Source organism: Rhea pennata, chromosome 6, assembly GCF_028389875.1.
Source record: "Rhea pennata isolate bPtePen1 chromosome 6, bPtePen1.pri, whole genome shotgun sequence".
Lineage (NCBI taxonomy): Eukaryota > Metazoa > Chordata > Aves > Rheiformes > Rheidae > Rhea > Rhea pennata.
In genome coordinates, this window is record NC_084668.1 from 1587884 (window position 1) to 1607925 (window position 20042).

General features: G+C 40.2%; 1 protein-coding gene across 1 annotated transcript in view; it reads right to left on the reverse strand.

The window, feature by feature from the left end:
- The window catches only part of GALNT13 (polypeptide N-acetylgalactosaminyltransferase 13), a 145006-nt gene that overhangs the window by 71966 nt on the left and 52998 nt on the right, over positions 1 to 20042 (reverse strand). Inside the window, exon 4 of the mRNA XM_062578606.1 lies at positions 19012 to 19180. Coding sequence (XP_062434590.1) covers positions 19012 to 19180 — 169 coding nt within the window. The remainder of the gene's footprint in view (positions 1 to 19011; positions 19181 to 20042) is intronic.

Below are 20042 nucleotides of genomic sequence, written 5' to 3' on the forward strand. Positions count from 1 at the left end.
TTCTTTAGGAGAAATACTTGGTGAGTCCTGGTCAATATATATAACTTCTCCGTTAAGAGTCAACAGAATGAACAAATAAGGTCCCTGAAGAAAAGTCAGACGGTCCATACAGTTTCTTCCTTTCTTAACCATAACCTATCACAACAAAACTCTCTCTAACCTTTTTTTTTTTTGCCTCACTGACATTAAGAAAAAAAACATAAAACATAACTGTGATCAAAGCTTTCAAAACACAAGGTAAAGAGATAATATAGAAAAATACAGAATACCACCTATTTCTGCAGTACAGGTAAAAGGTTCGTGGTATACCCATTGATCACGAGATCTGAAAGCAGAAATCGCGGTGTTAACAGTAACTATACATGTATGTGACTGTCTTGACATCGCTTTGAGGAGACCCGTGGAAGTCTGTTGGTCGCCATCCTAGCAGGGCAGCCTCGGAGACCTCCTCTGCCCGCGGACTCGCTGCCAAGCGTGCAGCTGGAAGGCTCGGAGCAAGCCAGGGAACCTGCAGGATCTCAGAGGCCACGCTGCTCATCTCTTCAGTGAGCTTCAGAGCACTTGACAAAAGAAAAAATACCCATGTGCACTCATTACTTGTAAGTGTAAGCATCTGTATGATTTACTTGCAAAGTTCATATGAAAAAATGGCTTTACTAGTTGTCATCCACAAAGACATCTTTTGTTTAAGCAGAGGTATCTAAAGGAGTGTGACCTCACCAGGACAATGTCCAAAACCAAGCAATTTTGAATTGATTTCTAAGCCATACTAAATTAAAAACCCAACTGGCTGTAGAATTGCTGTGTCAAACCTAGCATCTGACAGTCAACCATGGAAGACTGAAAAACAGAAAGGTTCAAAACAAAGTACAAAGCTCAGTACCACTCACCGAGATGTTTTCCAGAGCTTAACATCATATTCCAGAGTGTGTATATACAGCTGGAATATATTCTGCTTGTCCTATATTTCACAACAGTGATTTTAATTGTATTTATAAAAGACAGAATTTTGGAAACTGGAGAAGAACTATTACAAAAGATTATTGCAAAAAAAGTTCAAAAATGGACATCAGTAGTGAAATGACAAGGCAAGGAAGAGTATTCCCTGGTTTACAGTTTAACACTATTTTATAGCGCAAATGGCATATTAAGGAAGAGTCTGTTTATCATTACGTAGTACTTGCCAGGAGCTGAGGTTTCTTAACCCTTGTTCGACAAGGCATGCTACGGCACCCAAAGAAGCGAACGGTGCCAAGTGCCCTTCCCCAGGGAAGGCTTACTCTCCAACAGATTTTATTCTGTGCTTGCAGCACTCCTCTATGGATGCTTTAACCCTAAACAGAGAACCACTTAACACTTCACCCATCTCAAAGTATCTATAAGTGGAGGCAAGATAAAAACCTGTCACTTCCCTTTACTGAAATAATTACAGTGACTCACACCGCATTTCTGCTACTTTAAAAATACACCACACATTGGAGAAGTGATAAACAAGTCAGCTGCTACTTACCCAGCTATCACAAACACTCCCAACGTATTTACAATGTATTCTGATTGTTCAACACCTACTAACACTGGAAATACTTCCCAGCAAAATCAGTCTTTCCTCATACAGTCATCAGATGTTACTTCATGAATACACATGAAGTAAATACAGCTGTTTAAATGTGAGGAAAACACATTTTCCAAGATCAATAACATGGAAACAGAGTGAGACTCTACCTATTTACCGCCCTTCCCGTTGACAACGTGTGATTATGCGAGCAGGAACTGCTGCACTGTGATTTCATCCCTTTTCATTCCCCAGAACTGCACCGAAGCTCGCAGTGCAGCAACTCGAGACAAAAGATCACACAGGAAAGCAAGCAAAATACTTGGAGTAAAAAACGAGAATATAAGTACTATTTGTTATGCACTGGTATACGAGGCATTTGGGAACATCTAGAACCGTGTTAAATATATATAGTTTATATAACTTGTGGGATTTTCATGATTATTTAGTCATTGCTTTTATTACTATATGTTAGTGAAAATGATAAAACAATGAAAGCAAAGACTTGTAATACTGATCACTCGTATGATTCCTATATGCAATCAGATGTACTGTACAGTGAATAAAATGTGTAATGAACCTTCTAAAAATCTGGAAATTTCATTATTTATAATTTTCAAAATTTATAGTAGGATTGACACTCCCTTCTGCACCTTTAGTAAAATAATGGTGAGATCACTTTGTACGTAAATAGTATTATTACATACTATTCAAGAAGAGATCTCTTCCCTCTCACTATTGTTTCAGATTTTTCCTATTCACTAGTTTTGGAAAGACAACGATAATGTCAAAAAAAAAAAAAGGCTGCAGACGGTAGCAGTTGACAGAGGGCTCAATCCAGCATATTTTGACATTTCTTCTAGCAGGACTGGGGCAGTTACACCAGCAGAATTGAAAGGTTTCGATCCCAGAAAAGCAGCCAACACAGCACTGGTAATTACAGGATGCATATTTTTTCTTTAAAGAGAATTGTTATTGTAATGCAGAAAGATATGCTTTTACCGGCAGCGTGGATCCCCAGCATGCAACAACTGTGCTGAAGTGTCAGCAAGCACGGATGTTAGAAGATAAGCAGATAGCCTCTACAAGAAGCACAAGTAAACTCCTCACTTCTAATCTGCCTTAATTACATGGGCTTTCTCTTTTTGCACTTGTTTCAATTTTGCTTCCTAGTGTCTGTCTCTTTGCTCTTCAATTCTTGCCTTTTAAATCTGGTCTAGTTTTAAAACTTACTACGTCGCATCACACTCCAGGCCGTGTCACAACCTGCTGCAGGCTTCCTTTGCAGCTGCGAGGGTCTCGGATGTCTTGGACACTAGTCGTTCCCTCCTGGCCCCAGAATAGCACTGCTGGGGACGGGGCCGAGGCGGGGAGGGACGCACGCACTTCTGCCTGTTCGTAGTTTACCACTGCGACAACTTCAGCGCACCGCATTTCCTGAGCCCCGACGACTGACTCGAGGTAACGCAACCACAGGTCGTCCGCTCACGCTAATCCCTCTGCTCCATCTGTCCCCAGCATTACTGTTTAAACGCAACACAAGGTCATAGCTCAAAAATCGAAAGCGGTATCAAAACATCGGGAAAATTCACCCATAATTTAACAGTAACGTACATTAAGAAAGATCACTACAAAAAGTGGAAAACTCAGAAGTGATGAATTCTTCAATTTACAGCAAGACTTCCTGCAAAATTGCCTGTGAAAAATGGCAATGCTGCAGTTAAGTAAACCACCAAAGCATCAGAAGTTCTGCAGAGAATTAAATCAATAAATTTGTTCGTCTTTATATGGGTGTGGTTACCTTCCAGTAAATTTACTGTCTTGCAGTTCTTGTGTCATCTTCCTATCATATACAGGTATGTTAATTTTCACAAACATTCCGGAATATTTTACACAAAATGGAAGGGTTCACCTTTAAATAGCTTATCACTTTGCCATAGTAGTTATACTGGATTTCCTTCCAGAACTAATAAACACTGAATTTAAATTTAAATGTATATAAAAGGCCAAAGATAGAAACAAGAAAAAGCAACGCTTATTTGTAACATATACTAAAACAACTCCATGTATTTAAATGTATTCTTATTTGGGAAAATCTCTCTGATGACAATTGTTAGGAAAACTTTTATCAGTTCTCAGTAACCTCAGGAAAACTAGAATATTAATAATTTTTAAATGTTAGTATTTTTAACTTGGTGCTGTCAGCCGCCAGGCTGCGAGGCTGGAGAAGGAAGCGAGAAGAGCTGCACGTGGGACGGCACGGGAGGACTCGGCGGTAGGAGCAGGAGTCCAGGGGAGCTCTCCTCTGGAGGTGAGCAAGGAACGGATGTTCAAACACTAACTATGCCCTTGGTCCTTCTGCATTCGGGGATTTCAGTGACGTTGTCCTAGTGACACAGCACTTCAGTCAGGTATACAGCTCAGGCACACAAAACTGCCTGAAGCCTCCCCAAAGTCTGCGCACGTGGCTAGAGCACAGCCACAGGGATTTTCTCTCGGTGGAGGAGAGGCTCCGCGGGACTGACGACAAGGCCAGGCCACCACTCTGCCATCAGGAGATGAACTGAAGGTCCTAAGGCCATCAGGACCTCTCACTGAAGCATAATCCTTCTTCCTCCTCCCAACACCCTCCAAAGAGTGAGCAAGATATGCCCTGGAAAAGATGTGAAGTTGCTTATTATTACAGACTGACTTAACCTTGATACTTGCAGATGACAGTTATGGCAGCCTCAGTGTTACTTACTGTAGCTTAGTTTTTTAGAGCGATGCATATTCTGTTAATATACTACTTCAGTGCCCCATCACAGTGACAAGACTGTAGATCACAAGTTAAAGGAATCCATGTTTTCATCTCAAAAGGCTCCACACGACCTCACAGCAATGCCAATTTTGCCTTATGAAGAGCCACGTTTGAAGATCTCAAACGTCCCTGGGATTTTTCAGTGTAGCAAGGTCCAGGTACAAAGCAAGTACAACGTGCCATCTCGCTCTGCTCCCAGATCAGCCAGGCTCCTTTGCACCCGAGGAACCATTTTTTCAGCAGTCAGTGACATTTTCCAAGCCCTGGATGCCCCCAAGCAAAACTACAGCAACAGCCCAGGACATGTCTATCACGCTAATACTGACATCTCTGGCGCCTTCAATTGCTCTTACTCACACAACCTCTCCAACATCACCTCATGGCTTTGGGGCGGAAGAACGGAAATTCAGGCCTGCCTACTGCTATTATGAAACACAAAGCCTGGAATCTGTCATTCCTCATTACTCCCCACGCCAGTACCCTCCGACGGCAAGTGAGCATGCAAGGACTGCAGGATTTGCTGCTATTCACTGGTGCTGAGATGAACGCACCATGGCTTAGCAAAGCGGGCAGCAAGTCGTGTTTCTTCATCTCCCTCACAGAACTGAAACAACATGCTATCACCACATTCAGGCTCCTCGCAGCATGCCAAGGCATAGGAACGGGTATTGATTACATGCCGGGGCACATCATGACGCTTTACTCTATGCCAACAGCACATAATGCATGCTACTTGTGCTGTGCTGTATGTGGCTTTCAAGTGCACACTTGTATAGCGCATTATTGCCAGAGGGATAAACTGTCGGTATCCACAGGAATATTCATACAAAGTTGAATTCAAAAACATTTCCATCTTCCTCTAATGTAAGCACGACTTAAAAACATAAAGAAAAAGTGCACTGATTTCAAAGACGCTCTGGCAAAACAGTAGTTTATTTGGAGCTCGATAAAAAGGAAGGCCATTCCTTCCGATGCCGCTCCAGAAAAACAGAAAGACCAAAATCACCTTCTCTCTTCAGTGGTGCTGTTCCGAAACCCCAAGGACACCTGGGGACGCCACAGGTGGCACTGGCACAGCTCCAGTCATTGCACCTACGGCAGAGATGCCCCAAACTTCTCCAGACAAGGCCGCTGGGCTGCGTTCTTACCGAGGAACACATCTGGAGAGCGCTCCCACGCCACAGCTCTCCCTTCGGAAGCGTTCCTCTGCCGCATTCAGATCATCTCCAACTGTGATGGGCTCTTTTTCTTAAAAATTGCTCTGCGGAATACAAAACTAATTGCAGCAAGCAACAACCTCTTTCTAAGCATGTGATTCCGTACTAAGGTAATCTTTTTGCTTAAAACACAGTTTCCTCCTATGTAGTTTATATAACACTGGTAAGATACTTAGGGAAACCGAAACCACTGTAATGAAATATATGGTGGAATTTTATGAATGGAAGAAAAGACTATGTGAATGTTTGAATTCCCTGCCAGAGTAAGAGACTCCAAAGATTTAAGCTTGATCAGTAGCGTCTCCCCTTTCCCATAGCCACACGCAACCCTTAACTCTCACAGGAGCAGCAGAAGACTCTGCTTCTCGCAGCTACGTGGAGAACTATCGCCCTCAGCCAAGAGCAGCAATGCAATATCACATAACAGATTCTGCTGCAGCATTTCAATACGCACAGGTTTAAATCCTAGTTTAATAAATACGGTAGAAAAAAATTCATACATTACTTAAATTGTACCAGTTCATATTTTAAACTGAAATTTATGCAAATGGAAGGTAAATAGAAAATAATTGAGAAGGAATTTATTTCACTTAGTGGAATGTGGAATTGTAAAGGAACTGCATCTATATTGTCTTATTGAGTTTTATTGCATCAAAATACTCCAAAGCTAATCAATTTTTATATCCAGCAGATGATGGATGGGAAAATATGTCATGAAAATTGCTCTCTGGTGTTTCATTACAAAGGATAAATAGGTTTGCAGCTTGTAAGAACAAAGACCCTTCACTCACACCTTCAGCTCTCACTGCTCATAAAGCTGAGCCTAGCCTTGAATATATCATCTTCCATGGGGATTTTAAACCCTAAATACTGCTTTCATGTTCTAAAAGTTACTTCAGAATTCATTTACCTAAAATCCAAAGTTCTTTTATGTTTGAGGAAGAATACAGTAACACAGAAAAATTACATTTAAAAGCAAGTAACAGAGGACTATCCTACCAGCCCCTTCCCACTCTCTCCACAACCAAGAAAAAAAAAAATCAAAGAACTGCAATTCCCAGCACCAACTCAACAGCAGGCTAAGGGGATTCTTACCTTATCCTTAAGTGGGAGTATTACCATATCTTAATTTGACTAGGTTGAAAATGTTAGCAATTATTTGGCTAGCAGCTTAAAGCAGGGCAAATCTGTAATGAAAACTATACTTAATCAGATAAGACTTTTTAAATGGCTTTTGAAAATTAATTTTGTTCCACTTCCAGTGTTACTGTTGATTATATCATTTCTAAATTTTCTTTGAAATTCACCAAATTATCCTCAAACTTCCTCTAAATTTTACCATAATTTTCAAAACATTTTAGAAAGCATTAAACTTGAACTTCAAAATCTCTCACTCCTATCCACAATAAAGGAAATAAGAACACGGAAATCATCCAAATTATTTTCATATGCTCCACAAATGCCACTTTGTCTGTCACAACTTGTCTGTCCCAGAACTGACAGGACCCTGATTTTAATGCCATGTAACGAGCTACAGGAGCTAGATTTGGAGCCCCCAGCTACGGGGGAGAATCTCGCATCCCCTCCAGTAAAGACAGGAGCACTGACATACTCTCATGCCACGGTCATTTGGTTTTTCATTTGATGCTTGCTAACAGGTACAGGGAGCTGGTCAACACCGTGCTTCAGGAAGCAGGGACCTGACGTGGTGGACTTGGAGCTTCCTCCCTCAGCTGAACCCCTGTCAAGACGGTGACAGGAACAAATCAGCACAGGTCCTCCAGGCGAACCCCGGCACATCCCGCGCTGCTGTCTGCACACAGGAACCTGCTGTCTTCATCAACTGCCCATAATACAGTTTTGTACGTTCCCAAGCACCAGTATTATATTATGAAGGCAATCACTGCTCATTCTACCAGTATTCCAGTACTGCTTTGTGCCAGCCAGATACATGCTTCAAAGGCTTTTGCAGCTCCTAAAATACAATAATAATGTTTTCAAAATTCAAAATGTTCTCTCCAGTCTGCGCACACTACCAAATAAATTATGTGGCAGCCATTTGGAGAAGACTTTTTTATTGTGTTCTTACTCGTAACAGTCATTCATACATTTTAAAAATAGTTTATGGGATAAAGGTAGAAAGTCACATCTTTATCTGAATAAATGTGTGCAAGCAGATTGGAGGACAGCTTCCATTAAGGAGCAGCACAAACGGAGTGAGAATTGCATGCTGAGGTTTATTTCCTAACGTTCTCACAATTATTGCAGATTACATCTTTGTAAGAATGTGAATTTTCTCTATGTGCTACCAACATTTTTAAAAAGCAAGATCACACTGTTAACAGAGTGAAATAGCTTCCCAGAAAGGGAAATAATCTGATATTCTATCAACCGTAACCAAATGCAGCAAAATAGATGCCTACCTAGGATGTGGCCAGTTTCTGCTACAGGGCTAAGATTGCCTTGGAAGTAGAGGACTGCCTTTACTCTAAGCAGAAATACAGACAAGTTGGAAGTAAATAAGAGATTTCTGTTTCTCTGACTCTTCAGCAACCTTCTTATTGTCAGAGACATAACTGATGCTCCTAAAAGCAAAGCAGTTATTAAGGCAGAATCACACTGCTGTAAGCTTCATAAAAAAGGAAACAAGGAAAGAGAATTCACTGAGAAATGCCAGTTGCATCCTTCTGCAAAGCATAAGCCCCTCAAAATTAGCAACAAGCTCAACTAGACTCACAGGCTCCTGGTGCAGTGTGTTTCTGCACTTGCTGCATTTTATTCACAGCTGCAGTTTGCTGAGCTGTTGCACCAGCACACTAACGGCTGTTCTAACCGGGATCAGAGTTCGTCTTGAAGCTGATGGTCTCCTCTTACCACCTTTGGTTCACACCACCGAGCTGCCTCCAAGTGCAGGCACTGCTGTCGTGTAGGATGTCACCAAACACGACGAGGCGCTCCAGGGCACCCGCTCCAAAGGACTTGGCTGGAGTACATCCAGAGCAAAGCCCTGGGATACCCACAGAGCCGACGGCACAACCTCGGCACCCACGGCTTTGCAAACACACTTCTGGAGTGCACCACCTGCTAACATAAACACCAAGCAAGAGCAAGGCCAGTCCAGCCACAGGCAGCAACGGCAAATCCAGACACGTAAGAAAATACTCTGTATTTCAAGGAGATCCTGACTGCTGTGATTATTATTTTCTTCAGATCTAGGAGATTTAGACAAACCAGAAGATTATTACACTCATCCAAAGATGACAGTTCCCCTTCTAAAAAGTTTTGCTTGCACGGAAGCTGGTGCTACAGCACTTAGGCCGCACGGCGCAGAAGACCTCTACGCAGTTGCGGGCAATGGCTCATGAGGGTCTCCCAAAACAAACTTATATTGCTGACCGTGTTGCAGACGTAGCATCTAAAAGCTTGCAGAGCTGAGGTGGCCATTGCTTGTCTTAGTGCCTGTCCTTCCCCAAAATAGCGTAACACTGTCGTGGAACCATGACGGATTCATATTTTAGTAAAGAAACTGTGGCTAGGTGGCTTCTTGTTGCTGAATAGAAATGCAGGCTCTTCTCACTTCTCAACTGATTTTTAAGAGATTGATTTCCACATTTGCTTTATGCGCATGTACAGAAGTTTAACTTTGTTCCCAGCAACAACTGGTTGGGCCAACAGCTGTAATCACAGTAAACATCAGCTTCTGCAGTTCGACTTGCCAGGCGAAGGAGGATGGATTGACACGAAGGAAGCAATTTCATGCTTCAACAGCCTTGCACCACTAAATTAGAAAAACCAAGTTACAGTCACCTCACAAGGTGGACGGGATCACTATACTCACGTGGGAACTGCCCTGGAGGACAACCTACTGAAAGAAAAGCAGAACTGCTACAAGATGAATCTAACAAATACAATCCTTTATTTTTTAATAATACATGTTTTCCCCAAGTGTGTACCACATGAGGACTAAATACCTAGTAATTTAAATTACCAGTGTTGCATTATTTAGAGGACTTACAGGAAAACATGCTTATCCTTATAATGTCGACATCTTTGACATACATTTTAAAACTCTACTACTATTACACTATTTTAAAAGTAAGTTAAGCCAGGCAAATCAAAATCTTCAATTAATCACCTTCACAGTTCCCATCTATATTAGTATCTTCAAGTATGTGAGGGAAGAGCTGAATGTTAGCTGCCCTGAAGTACCTGGGGATGCAGAATGATGGGGAGCCACCAAGCTGGCTTCCAAGACAATCTGCAAATTCATGACTAGAAAAAAAAATTATCTGCCAAAGAAAATTAAAGTAGTATGTTGCAGGAACACTGAAATTAAATAGCATTTTACTTATAGAATCACAAAATCAGTAAGGTTGGAAGGGACCTCTGGAGATCATCTAGTCCAACCTCCCTGCTCAGCAGGGTCACCTAGAGCATGGTAGACAGGGTTGCATCCAGGTGGGCCTTGAAGATCTCCGGAGAGGGAGACTCCACAACCTCTCTGGGCAACCTGTTCCAGTGCTCCGTCACTCTCAAAGTGAAGAAATTCCCCCTCACGTTCAGTTATGTCAATGTATTATATAAAAATGTTAAATCATTTATTAATATTTAATAGTTAAAAGTCATTTTGGGACTTCTAATAAAGTCAATACTTTTTTTTTTTTTTTTGATCCTCCATTAGATGAATTCTTCATCAAGATCATTCTTTATAAAGCGATTTATTTGTGCTTCTCTAATAAGGCCACTATCCCAAACTGACAGCAGTGCTGTCAGGAACGGAAATTTGTTTTAACTATTTTGACACAAAGCAAGTAGCTGACAGTTCTTCTGTTTCATGACCACATCTGCTCATATCAACTGCTCTACTCCAAAGCAGACTACAGTCCACAGGCAATCAGCAGCAAGTAGATTGGTATTTCTGATAATCAAACTCTTTGGAAGTTTGCTGAACTAAGGACGTCTTTAAAGCATTATCTGTACTCCTAATCCATCTGTGCTCCAGGAGATCAAAGAGCGTTCAAATACTTTATGTAATAGTTACTATATTATTCCCACAGTCAAAAGATTCATGTGTATCAACATGTAGAAATAAATGTCACCATTAACTATCAAGAACTAGGTCAATGGCCAAAAGCACTTCTACACTTTGTAGCTGAAATCCTTTGACCTAGTAACATTTCTGTCTCTTTGGTACACCTCCATATGCATAGAAATTTCGTTCATTTTTAGATTAAGACCAGTAAACAAAGCTACTTCAAATGAAATGAGTTGTCCAAAAATATTTCTAATGACCGTTCACATTTCTTCTCTTCTCCCATGTGAGTGCTTTGCTGATAGCATTTGAATCACAAATGTTTCCTTTGTAGCTGTGGCTCTTCTGTCACATACAGAAAGCTTCATCTGGGCCATATATAATATTTTTATCTACAACTTGCTCATTCCTTGTTAAAAATGCAAATAACTAACGGGCATCTACAAGAAGCAATTTGAAGAACAGCATTGTTTTGCTGAACTTTAACAGAGTAAAGCAAAGCAAACTCTGCTGGTCTGTCTCAAACCCGGCTCCCAGGAGCAATCCAGAGTGAACCTGTGAAGACACGTTCCAGTACTGCTAGAGAGCTGGGAGAGATGAGAGGTTTCCCTGCATCGATTGCTCTCTTCAAAGGTACAGCACCACATCACTTATTTAATTTTAGGAGCAATCTTGCGTGAAGAACCTAGTGGAGATAGCTCCTGTTTTGGCAGGATGGCAAATTGAGAGCTCAATAATTAGGAAATATGTTAACGAGAGTGCAGGCTAATAGCAGAAGGGCTAGAATCATTTCTCGAGTTGCAGCTGGCCTCCTTGATGCTGCTGCACATCTACTGGAAGTGCTGAAGAATCGGACTTGTGTCAGCCCGAGCCCCACCACGGTGCTGGGCGGCCGGGGCCTGCCGGCAGGGCCGCCCGCTCCAAGGAGAGCGCCCATGGAGCCGACGCTCAGCAATATTCCACTTATCATAGCGATATTCCATGAAGAGCAAACAGTGGTCTAGCCTAAAGATCTAGTCAAAGCTTCCTACCCAATAACATGCATTTTGAGGTACTAAAGAGTTTCCACAAATAGGTTTCACAAACATTTCACAAAAGAAATTTTCACAGCCAGCGACTGCTACTTCCATGACTTTTTCAGAGTCTTTTTCCCTGCACACACACACACAGTGGGACTACACATCAAGGTTTTGATCTTTAAAAGCCAACATAAAACCACATCAATGAGTTTAAGCCATGATTATAAATCAGGAAAAGGTGAGGCTAGACAAAACTAACAAAAAATACTGCTTTTACTCATGAAACTTCTCCCACACGCTTCCTGGAAGGCAAAGTACATAGAAGTTCTTTGCGTATTGCCTTGTACGTGTATTTTATTGGACTGTGAGTGGAAAGAGTCAAACTTACGAACAGAGGTAATTTATTCATAAATGGCTCTCATCTTTAGCAGTACACGATTTTTAATAAATGTCCATTTTCATTATAAAAGCTTTGCTGATATTCCTATATTTTCTATAATCACTGGTATCAGTAACAGCACTTTTGTTATACTATGCTGTGATGTCTTAAATCAAGAGGTCCTGTGAATATGAACTGTATCACAAGCTAAGACAGTAAATTCCTACAAACTTTGCTGTGAAATCTCTTTTCAAATCAAGCAAATAATATAATCCATGCCAAATGAGCTACAGAAAAACATGTACTGAAAAAAATCTGCCTCTCATAATAGCCAATTAAATATGCAGTGAGAGCAGTGTAGAGGATGGTTCAGATGTCAGAAAGAGGCTTGCAAAGATCTCAAATACAAAAACCTTGGAAACTGTGCTGACTACAAACCTAAAGCGTTTTCTACTTGAATTCTCCTTCTAGATTTACAAAAATCAGTTCTGAATCTCTCCCTCACATTTCCCATTTCAAGATGTCAGAAACAAGGGTCAGCCCTTCAAAACTGACATCAAATATACCTAGGATTCACGAAAAAACAAAACAGCCACCAACAAATAACCATTATTTTCACATCGTAAAGAGCATCAGAGCAACAACTGAGCATTTACAGTTCATCAGCAAGTATGCTGAGCCAAATTAAAAAAGAAAAGGTGAAAAATTAATCTTCAGAAAATCACTGACAGTTCACATGAAAAAAAGTAGCACCCTGTTATTTATCAGCTTTTAAAAAAGAAGTCTTGAGTGAAACATCAAGTAACTCAAAGAAAAAGTTTCTCTGCTTTGAAGTTTGAGATATAATGTCCTTCCAAAACTGCAAAAATGGTTTAGTCTTGTTTTCTGGGTCGTACAGATGTCTCTGGACATTCTTACATAATTTTACTTTTAAGTAACATGGATATTTGTCAAAAACAAAGTTTGACAAATTTAAGTACTCCCTTCCCTAATTATGGATAAATTTCCTTATAGATTTAACTTTGGAAACTCTTGCTGAAGGATAATTTTAAGTGTAGCTTTTTGTAATAAGAGCAAAAAGACTAAATATTCTTTACTGTATTGCTCAGAAAACTTTATTATTATGAATACATATTGAAATGACATAATAGATTCTCTTACTATCATCAGAAGTCAAGAAAAATATTGTTATGATAAACCTTGTCCTACTACTCAGAAGTTGTGACAGAGTCAAGGTCAGGCAGAGGAACTGACCGGAGCCTGCTGTAAGTTTTCAGAATCTAAAGAGACTTTCAAATAATGGTAATGGTTCACAAAGCAAATATTTGTAACACCTTGCCTACAACAAGGTGTTATATTCCATCCTGAGCAAAATTACATTTTGATTCTACAAAACATACAAAATATTATAGTTATTAACAATGGTCATAAATTCTGTACACCCAAGACTGCCATTTCAATAAAAGCTTTCTAGAGCAGAAAAATAAAACCTGTTTTTTTCTTAATAAGTTTGCTTTTAATCAGAAAATGTGTGCATATTAGTGCACATACCACATAGCAGCTAAATCAAATTACATTTAAACAGTTAGAAAATCTGATTCTAATGGACTTAACAATTTGTAGAATATAACCTTATTCATCCCGAAAAGACTGAAGGATTTCTTTTCTTGCTGAAGAAAATACTTAAGAGATGAAATTAAATGTTGCTATGGTGAATTAAATTGTTTTAAAATTTGATCAATAGGTACTTCAAACTAGACCTTAAAAACTTGAGGATGGCAAGTAACAACAGAAACTCGAGCACTGCAGTGATGTTCTTTGGTAGATATTACAAAACACGACGTGATGCAAGTTACAACCGTTACGATGACAGTCACATCGTCAGCTAGAATTATAATGTCAACACAGGAGCAGAAATATAATGGAATTCAGTCATGTTATTTCTTTACGGCACAAAAGCAGTGTGTTTTCTGATCTGATGAGAGATAGCATTGCTACTGAAGCCAACAGCAAAACACTCACTGACTTCACTGATACCAGGACTTCACACCAAATCTGTTCACAAACATCTCTGCTTGGGAGAAGGAGACTAGAGAAACCTGATTTCCTAGAACTATAAAGGTGAATTTTTCATTAGATATTCAACTCAGAGTTACCTGTCTTCCTGCAATGGATAAAATTAGGTCAAACTTTCTTAGAAATCATAGTTGTTCTCCAGGAAAAAAATCTTCCTCATCATACAAACAGAAGCACTGGCTGCTGTTCAAACCTACTGTTAGCTCAGTCATCAAACCCTGAATCAGAAAGGAAGAGTCAAAACATTGCAGGAGCTGTTTTTTGTGTTACTGTCACAAAATTAACCTAATGTTCCTTCAGATTTTTTTTTTTATTCTTAAATAGGTGTTTCTTATTCAGACTCTTAATATGAGATTTTCACAAACTCACACACACACATGCACCATTTGTCACAGCACTGCTTCAACCATTGGGAGCTACAAAAAACAGCAGCAATCCCAAACAAGGAGAACCCTGGTATCCAGGGGTGCTCAAGATCTGCCAGGGTGGAAGACAAATCACAAGCAATGGAAGAGAGCAAAAAGGACTGATCAGCTTCTGTAACCCTTACCTTAACTTTGTACATTTTAGGTTGACTTTCAGAAGCACACACAAGCTGCTACATGGATAGCAGCAGCCTTAGTAAAGCAAGAGAAACCTTTACATCCAGATCGAGAGGATGGCATATAATTGTCTGCATGCATGAAAAAGAAAGCAAGAATCAAACTAGGAAAAGAAATGAGGAATGCCAGGATGGGAACAGAATGAGAACAGAGTAGTTTGATAGATACAAGGAGAGAAACAAGAAATAAATGAACATCCTCCAAGACATTGCCTAAAACGACAGGATGTCCCCTATTGTTGTCTATATATAATGGCACTATTCTGGCGTATGCTCAGAAGATTTTATCAGCGGACTATCTAGTTTGACCAGCAGCTTGCCTCTGACAAAGTACTGAATATCCTCCAGTCAGATCACAGCAGGAACAGTGCCCTAGCAAAGAAAAGAATAGAGACAAAAGAAAAAAAGTGAAAAATATCCCACACCATTGAAAAAGCTACCACTCCAGTGTACCACATCCCTGCTGTTTCCATTTCCTACGAGCAATCCCTATGATTTTCCCAAGAAATATTCTTTATATGTAGCATAACTGAAGAACCAATTCCTGAAATGAGACATATTAACAAGATTTCTGCCTTGTTCTTGGATTCTCTGTTTCATTCAGAATTCTTATGTCTGTTCGCAGCTGCATGGACATATAACATACAATTCTAAATAATTCTAGTATAGATACAGAGATGGCAAGAATTTTCACCAGGAAATGACTCATAGTGCTTAGGGTTAATTTCCCGTTCAAAGTCATACAACCATCCAAACACAGGATGAATGGGTAAGCTGAGTTTATATTCTTGTTGAAGACAGGGTGTGGGAAGTCAGTACCTGGATTCACATCATCTCCTACTTTAAGTCTATACTTGACACCACTGACAGCAGGGACAGGACATCACCGAGAAAAAGGCACTCAGCCTCTTTCCTAGCATCTCAGTTTTAAACTGGCCGAAGACTGAAGGTTGCTCCATCTGTCACGAGGAGACAGGCATGCAAGCTACAGATAACGCCTCGTGCTCACAACTCCTGCCAGTAACTCTGCTTCGCCTCCACCCGAGAGACCTTCGCACAACCCCTGTGTCAAATGAATCTTTAATTGCTTGCTTAGGCAACGAGAATGGAGAACGCAACTTAACAGCATGGGATGCGTTCAGAGAAAAGTGAAAATGCCACTTACTTACACTCAATAAAACACTGACATGTGATGGACGCAATAAAAAGGTCAAGTCATGCCAAGAGCTAGTTTTGTGTACACGTCCTTCATTCCTTTAATCCCCTGACATCATTATGGAAATGGAGACCAGCTGAGCCCTTTCCCTGTGCACAACCTGCAAATAACTCAGCGGCAATACCAGGCTCCACTCGGATGACGTCCTTTCTGTAGCGTTCTGCCAGCCACTTCTCTTCTGCACTTTTATCTTGCCTGGCTCCTACTCCCCTTCTTCTTGCATCCTATAACTAGTTTATCTTTTCCTGATGATCTTCCAGCAGTTTCATCTCTATGACCTCAAGTTTCCTGCTGCTTTCAGTGCAGTTGCTTCCAAACCATATTTATACCTTAATACCACACGTTTTTATCAGCTCATGGTTACTTACAACATAGAAGTGTACACAGATTATTATGAACGTCCAACTAGACTGCATGTCCAGTGAGAACATTTATTTTCTATTAATCTAATTTTGCCACAATAACGCAAGCAATGAAAAGAAAGTCTTCTGGCCTCTGAAAAAAAAGCTTACATTTGTAATATGAAAAGTGTAGTAAGTTAGACACCCAGTGAAACCAGATGTAAGCCTACATCTCTCCATGTCAGAAAAAATGTCTTCTTGTCATACACTAAAATATATTAACTATGAAATCATATTCCTCCTTAGCAGTAAAGCATTATAAATTAGCATTCAGAACAATTTAATGCTCCCCAAAGACAGAATATGTACAGTAAGCATCTGTCTGAAGAGGAGAGTATGAAAAGAAAATGGTTTTGTTTTTCCAAATCCTAGTACACTTTCTGTCTTTTCAACAAAGATTGAAAATGAAACTTCTTTTCATCAAGGAAATGTATTTAGACAGATTTCTTGCGGTATTAAATAGCTCCTCTCCCGTAGACTGAGTGCTGCTGTTCATTACTGAACAGCGCTGGAGCAGGCTGTGCAGAGAGGTGGTGGAGTCTCCTTCTCTGGAGAGACTCAAAACCCGCCTGGACGCAATCCTGCCTGACGTGCCCGGGGTGGGCCTGCTGAGCAGGGGGTTGGACTAGATGATCTCCAGAGCGCCCCGCCGACCTCAGCTCTTCTCCGACCCTGTGACACCAGCCGCGCTCCGCGGTACCTTGGTCCCACGCGGGTGCCCTCTGCTTAGCTCTGCCTCGCCGCAGCACTGATCCAGGCCATCCTCCTCCCCTCTCAGGAAGCTGGGGAGATCCTCCACGCTGGCTGCAATCCTTCCCTGCTGCCGGCAGCCCGCGAGCTGCCAGGACCCCCCGGCCCGCTGGCGAGGAGCGGGAGACGGACAACACACGCAACAAGCAGTAACGGAGATTTTAGAAGACCTGACAACTTGCTTCAATTCAGCTATGTTTGTATTTCTCTCGCACTATATTTGTTATAAACTGCAGTAACTATAATTCAGTAGTAGGACACAATATTATGCTTAAGGTGACATGTTTTAAAATGAGATGAAATATACAATATTTTAGCGATTTATGGTTATAGCTATAGTGATTTATATGCTGTAGTTTTCATAAATCCTGAAAATGCTCATTTGAACAAATCAATTCCTGAGCATATATTACAAATTTCAAAAATTCTGCCATTAAATTATTTGTATTGCAAGCTTGAGCCAATCAGTTTGAACAATGAGTATTAAGGTAGACCTGAGAGACTAGAGAAGATAAAACAGCAACAACTGATCTCTACACGGCTGCAAATAAATGATCCTTGAGATGCATGTGCTATTCAGACAAGCCTTCTCATCTGCTCGGAGAGTAGCTCCCTTGTAGAGTCTCAAATCTTTTAATTCCTGCATCATACTGAAAACATACGGGGCACATAACATGTGTTTTACAGGTAGATTGCTTTATTTAGTTTTAGTATGCTTTCTACAAAGAGAAGAGATTTTATACATGCCAGCAATTAAAGGACAGGCACCAATATTCACAACCACATTTCCTAACTGCATCAAACTAGCAACAAGCACATCGCTGTGACTGAAAAAAATTTTGTTTGTAAAAATAATCCAACTGACTGAAGGAAACAGTCCTCCAAACTCTTACACAGTCTCAAAGCCACTACAGATATGAGCTTCCATGCAGAAATTATGAGTGTAAATGGCGAGCCTTCAAAAAAAAAAATAAAAAAAATCCAAAACCTTCATTTTTTTTTCAATCAATGCAAGCCATTTTGAAAAACTTTGTATAAAATTTGATTATTCAAGAAAAGCCTATAGATAAAATTCAAACAAACCTACACACTGTAGCTAGTGTTTTATTTTTATCGACATTAGAATGTCAATGCTTAAGTGCTAACAGTGTAATTACAAAATTTTATAGAGTGGTCACTGATGTTTTTACTATTTTAAAAGCTATAAAATTAATAGCTTTCCCGGGGGGGGGGGGGGCAGGGGAGGGGAACAGATGGCATTTTGTTATGTGCCATAATGTGAACTGATTGCTATACCTTGACAATTTGCAGAAATTCAAAATATAAATTGCATCAGATATTAAAATGTGTAACGGAGTAGCTTCTTTAGTAAAAAGAAATTTGTACTGAAAGTCAATTCTAGAAGTAATAACAAAAACCAAAATATAGTTATCTCAGCTCTTTTTTTTGGTCCTAAAATAGTTTATGGAAAAAAAGGAAAAAAGATTATGACTGAGCACGCAGTTGGTTAGGACTTTATGCAACTTGGTACAAGAAAAATTATTAGAGGGATCACTTTTCCTGCAGGTACAAGAACAGATAACCAAAAGCAGTACAGATTTCCCAGTATGTCACACTTGTATTTTTTTCTAATCACTATCAACAGACAAGAAATTTGTCTAGAAAATCTCCAAGTCCAATTCTCTGTGCACGCACACACCTCCCCACCTCCTCCACAGCCACCGCAGAGCTCTGCGCTCATACACAGGTTCCTGCACAGATTTAATCCACAAACAGACGCAGGCATTTTCACAGAGCTCCTTTACATCAGCACCGATGGCAGCGCCCGCTACTAAACCCTCGGACGACACCGTACATCACCGTACGCCTTGAAACCAGCCAGAGCCCGCGGCGGGCCGGCAGGGCAGCCCTCGCGGGGCGCAGCACGGCTCTCGGAGCCCGGCGCGGGCGGACGCCCGGGACACTCACCCCTCCAGCCGCACGTCGGGCAAGCTCCTGTTAAGCGCAATCAGGTCACTGGCCATGAGATTAAACTGGTTGATTTTAAACAGCTCTTTCATTTTCTCCTGGTCATCTTTAGGAATGAGAACAGCCTTGCCCATCTCTCCAGGTCCTTCCTGGTTTCGAGAAATGACAGCTGCAACACAAGATAGAAAAAAATCCATGTTTAATATGTGAATGTTGGTTTTATCCTTCATCAGCTGGATTCCTGTATTTTTCGCATTTCATCAAAAAGGAACACTTAAAAAAAAAAATAGAATTTTACGTATGCCACAGTGTGAGGTTTCATCACTATCTGGATGTGAATATGCATCTATTTCCTTTTCTAAAAAGATATTTTTTTCCACTCTCCGTTTTTGATTGTAACCACAAACAACAGTAAATTATGATTCTCATGATATTTATAACAGGATTACAAAGTACAGTATCAGATTCTCCAGGAGATTTTGCAGACAGAAAAGATTTGGAAAATACTTACATAACTATTGAAATTATCTGAAGTACTTGCAAATTAAAGCCTGTCTAAATGACATCTTTTATTTTTAATTTACTCTTAACTGCCATTTGATCTTCACAAAGGAACCCAGCAGTTCTGGTTTTATTTTTCTGCCATTGTGTCCCTTTTTCATCTCTATCATCATGTTTATTTTGAACAATCTGAATGCTTAATATCCTAAAATTGTCCCTTATGAAGGCTTCCTACTAACCGAAAAGTAATTAGATCATTTATTTTTGCAACAAAGGAAAAGAATGCTAAGAAAATAAAAAAATTTCATCCACAATGTGCTGAAAGAAATAAAGTGACTTTTTATAGAGAAAACTATGATTTCTCCAAGAAAACTAGATCAGTGCTTTCTAGAAGAACCTACCAGAAATCTATATAAAAAGTTTTTTTTTTTTTAATAGTCTGTTCTTGAGGCGCAGAAACTTTGTTTCTGCGGTTCCAGTTTATGTTTCAGTTGAACAGAGTATTTTACCGGTACTACTTGCTGTATTTT